Here is a 4,320-nt window from a genome sequence, read left to right as displayed (position 1 = left end):
AAATAAATAAATAAAATACATTAAATAAACAAATAACAAGAGGGATGTAGAACACCTTAGAAAAGGGAATATGGAAGTTTAGGCATTTACAGGGCTTATGACCTGTCATTGGCTGGTTTATGTGGCCACTTTACACACCGTGTAACATTCACCATTTTGCATATTTCTTCAATTCTTCCATTTGTTGATTTTAGTGAAGTTAAAGAGCTGAAACCTTTGTTGTGAAGAGATTAATCTGACTAAATTATTTCACATACTAGGCAACACCTGAAAATAATTTGTAATCTGTTAATCATAATGATTCCTGAGGAGGTAAAATCCAGTCTTTTGTCTACAAACATTTGGATTAAATATTGTAGCATGAAATAAAAATAATGTAAAATTAGATATTAATAAAATTATGAGTAAAAATGAAAAAACTAAAAAAATAATACTGGTAAATAATGATTTGCAATTTTTTCTGCATTTTATGAGGTGATGTTTATAATATATAGCGAAACGGTTTTGTACTAAATAATTACTACTGTATTTTAAAAAAATTAGAATCTTATTTTTTTAAATAAAATATTTTAATAGAGAATATTCTCATTTTTTATTCATCGAAAAATTCATTTCATATACATATAATATATTTATAATTTACTTTATTTAATACATCTATATTTATTCCTAAAGTGTCGTTCAGGTCATAACAGCGAAGTCGGCAGTGTGTGTAACTCCCCGACGGGGGCGTCGCGTCGGTGGAGGGCGGCGGCTCTCACTCCTCCTCGGCGTCTTCTTCGGGGACCACGCGCTTGCGGCTGCGCCCCGCAGGTGGCGCTCCGTACGCTGTGGCGTGGCTCGTGGCGACTCCACCCTTGCCCGTGCTGTAGGAATTGGCGATGGCGGTTACCCCGCCCGCGCCCCCTCCCGGAGCCCCCGAGCGCGTGGCGCCCCCGTAGCCGCTGAACACCACGGGGAAGAACGTGTTGTAGGGTTTCCTGCCCTTGGTAGGAACTGCGGCCTCCTCGTCAATGGCGTCGTTGTCTTCCTCATCATCTTCCTGCACTTTCTTAACGGGCTTCTTCTTGGGAGTGCGCGCCGGCGGGGACGGCCGCAGCGGCGCGAGCTCCGCCTCCCCCGCGTAGTCCTGCGCGGGCTCCTGGGGGGCCGGGGCGCCCTCCAGCGGGGCGTCCTCCAGCGGGGCCTGCTCCCCCAGGTCTGACTGCGGCTCTCCCTCGGCCAGAGGCTCGTCGTCGCACGCCGCGCACGCCGGGGCGCCCAGGTAGGAGCCGGCGGCCACGCTGTCCCCCGTGGCGAAGGCGGCCATGGCGGTCTCGGGCTCGAAGCCCGTGCGGCGCTGGGCGTACAGCGGCCGATAGTAGCCGCTGATGAGCATGGTCCTCTGGCGCGCCGCGGCCGCCGCCGGCGCCCTCCGGAGGCGCGCCGCCGCCAGCTGTTGGGCTGCTAGAAATAAACCAACATTAGATACTTGAGATTTGATAATAAATATTTCACACATGAACTGTGATCTGGGCCCGTTTTATTTCGAGACCCCTTGAAATTGAAGGTCAAGAATCGTTAGTAAATGAAATAAAAAATGATATCGGGATGACGTATGTGACTCACCTCTGCGATGGTGGTGCGGCGGTCTAGGAAGGGCGAGGGCGCACCCTAAGATGAACAAAAGAAACAAGAACTTCATTCTGAATAGGTTACTCAACTGACACTTTGCGAATTAACAAATGTAACGTCGCGACGTCTACGATGGGAGCTAAGACACCACAGAGTGACTTCCACCCGACTGAAGATAACTCGTCCCGTGCTCGAGGGTATATATAGCGGCTAGGGTGTCTCCCCCCCACCTTTCTACTCTCCCGAGGGTTCATCACATATGCTCGGCGTGTTGCTTCTCGCGCATGCAAAGTGGCCCGAGAGGAGAGGATTTTTGCGGAGTGCGCAAGTGTGATTTGATTTAATAAGTTATGTAGTCTACTGTCGCGGACTCATTAGCATGTGACCAGTGTCCGCCCCTCTCCCGCGCGGTGACGGTGGCTCCGCAGAAAGGGCGGAGAGAAGAACCGGCGGAGATGCTGCACATCTCCCGCTGGCTCCTCCGGTCGGACGCAGACGGCGCGGCGCGAGGAGAGAGTTGTCCTCGTTCATCGTTCTCCGCTGGACTATCGCAACAGGCGACTACCTGTCATACCCGCGCTAGTAGGATTCATCGCACGTTGATCTACTAACGGATTTCGTCACAATTTCTTGTACTCGGTGAATTTGAATGTGAATTTGCATTTACCAAGTTCATCGGCAAATCTACGACCTTTCCTAAGATCTACTATTAATATTAGGTATCGAAAATGTTTGGTTATTTACCGAACTCAGAGTACGGAGGTTGATTGTTTATTGTTCTTGATCTATTGGTTTTAATTTCATCGTTACCATAGTATATCCCGAAGGGTTTACATATTCTTTTTTTAAATGTATTCATCGGTTTAGATAATCACGAAATCAGAGTCGAATCAGGCAGCTGAGCTCTTCGGAGGGATGGAGAATAATTATTTATACGGGGTTCGCGATCCTGTGCTGTCTATTCCTTCTCTCCTTTCCCTCAAATCCATTTGTCATCGTTTAGGATTGTGCTCACATTTATTTCAGGCATGACTCGCCCGTCGACAGTCTTCCTTCACCCGATACAAGAATATTACTCTGTAAGCACGTGAACCTTCCTCTCCATGAACATAAAATTAGACTTATGAATTTAAAAATTCTCGAATCGTACAAACCACAGAAACAACGTAATAATTTGTAATTTTGAAAATTAGGAATGTTGATTCGGATTACTTTCTACTTACCTTACCTTTTTGTGATTTTAGTGTTAGAATTTTTGTAATGATCACAATTCAAAAATGTATCCCTGTTGGAAATTTCCGTCTTTGTTGTCGTTTTGTCGTCGTTTCCGTCGTCAGTTGAAATAACTGATTAATCACGAATCCTCTGTAAAGCACGTAGGAGTATCACCGTAGCGGGTAATGGAGCCTGAATTATGCCTATTAGATCTGATTGTTTTATTTTAATGGTATGCGCATAAAAAATAGGCGCAAATGTCCAAGTGGTCGATTTCGTAGAAATGATTTTCGAACATCCGCAAAACCGCGTGTCTCGGCTAATTTATTTGGAAAAAGAGTCCACCGCGCATGCTAATGTGACCCTAATCTACTCTCGGAATAGTACATCAGGGTTGCATCTAGATGCTACTACTAGTACAGTGCACCGAATTTCATCTCATTGTGTTACAGCTGTAAAATTAGATATTTTCCGATCGGAGATTCCGAGGGATTTGTAAAAAAAACTCTAATGGCTTTCTCATTTAGCATATTAAAACTAAATATACAACATAAAAAAAAAATATATAAAAAATAAAAAGAAAAAAGAAAAATCTGTGATCTTGATATTTAAATAGAGCAAACTAAAATTCATAAGGCATTCTAAGAAGACGAATAAAAAGTATCAGTGAAACCGATAGGAAAAAATTCTTCCGAAAATCTTATGTACAAACATTTGGACATACTTTTTGCGAGCGGCGAGGCCGCGGCTGGTGGCGTGGTCGCGTGGTCGCGTGGCTGCGCGGTCGCGTGGTCGCGTGGGCGCGTGGTCGCGTGGTCGCGCAGTAGCGGTGGGCGCAGCGGGCACTCCCTGCAGCGTGACGCGGAACCGAGAACGGTAATGAGATCCTGGTTCGCAGTTCGACTGCCCCTTGAGCGACCATCGCCTCGTCACATCCACCGTTAGTGTTGTACCGCTTCTCCCGAGGCTAGGAAACCTGACCCGGGGTGCCTTCCCGTGTGCTTAAAGGGCCATCAGAATTAATTTCATCCATTTTTTAGTTTTATTTTATAAGGTAAGGCATCAACAAAGGTATCAACAAAGACACATACTAAAAAGCACACGATTTGAATGTTTTTATCGATATAATTTCAAATGCATACACGAGTATATCTTCAATTTTAGAATTACACAAAATGCATATATAACTAGGTAAATTTGTTGTTTTGTTTTGAATATTTTTTAAAATTTCTTTTACGGTATACAATACAATGAAAAATAAGTCAAACGTGATACTTATTAACTAAGATTTATACCTTAGAGATTATTCGAAAAAGTTGGGAGAGGATCATGAAAAATTATAATTATGTTATTTCGGCAGTATATTTATTTATTTATGTAAGGCATTTCTGCCATTTACATATATGTGGTATAAAGAGTGCTTAAAAATAAAAATATAAAAAAATCGAGTATGACATATTAAAGTACTCGTACTATAAACATTATAAATTA

At 43.7% G+C, this 4,320-nt stretch overlaps 1 protein-coding gene across 2 annotated transcripts; it reads right to left on the bottom strand.

The window, feature by feature from the left end:
• Nucleotides 1-573: 573 nt before the first annotated feature.
• On the bottom strand, nt 574-1,798 carry LOC148283864 (uncharacterized). Of its 2 annotated transcripts, none has more exons than XM_088243066.1 (2): nt 1,609-1,798; nt 574-1,446 (listed from the first exon to the last, which is right to left on the bottom strand). In XM_088243066.1, the coding sequence occupies exons 1-2, from the start codon at nt 1,682-1,684 to the stop codon at nt 758-760; spliced, it is 765 nt and encodes a 254-aa protein (XP_088099192.1). In that variant the 5' UTR covers nt 1,685-1,798; the 3' UTR covers nt 574-757. The 2 variants fall into 2 exon arrangements, with proteins under 2 accessions (XP_088099192.1, XP_088099193.1); XM_088243067.1 differs by having other exon boundaries at nt 574-1,443.
• Between the last annotated feature and the right edge of the window lie 2,522 nt (nt 1,799-4,320).

Source organism: Micrasema longulum, unplaced genomic scaffold (assembly GCF_059751315.1).
Source record: "Micrasema longulum isolate JH-2025_06_02 unplaced genomic scaffold, ASM5975131v1 h1tg000185l, whole genome shotgun sequence".
In the NCBI taxonomy this organism is placed as follows: domain Eukaryota; kingdom Metazoa; phylum Arthropoda; class Insecta; order Trichoptera; family Brachycentridae; genus Micrasema; species Micrasema longulum.
Note: the sequence above shows the minus strand (reverse complement) of the source record. Positions and strands in the feature narration are given on the sequence as shown.

Excerpts from the sequence above, each read along its gene's own strand:
- LOC148283864 (XM_088243066.1), bottom strand. The coding sequence starts at position 1,684 with ATGAAGTTCTTGTTTCTTTTGTTCATCTTAGGGTGCGCCCTCGCCCTT. Across the intron at positions 1,447-1,608 it reads GCCGCACCACCATCGCAGAG|CAGCCCAACAGCTGGCGGCG; the intron begins GTGAGTCACATA and ends GTTTATTTCTAG.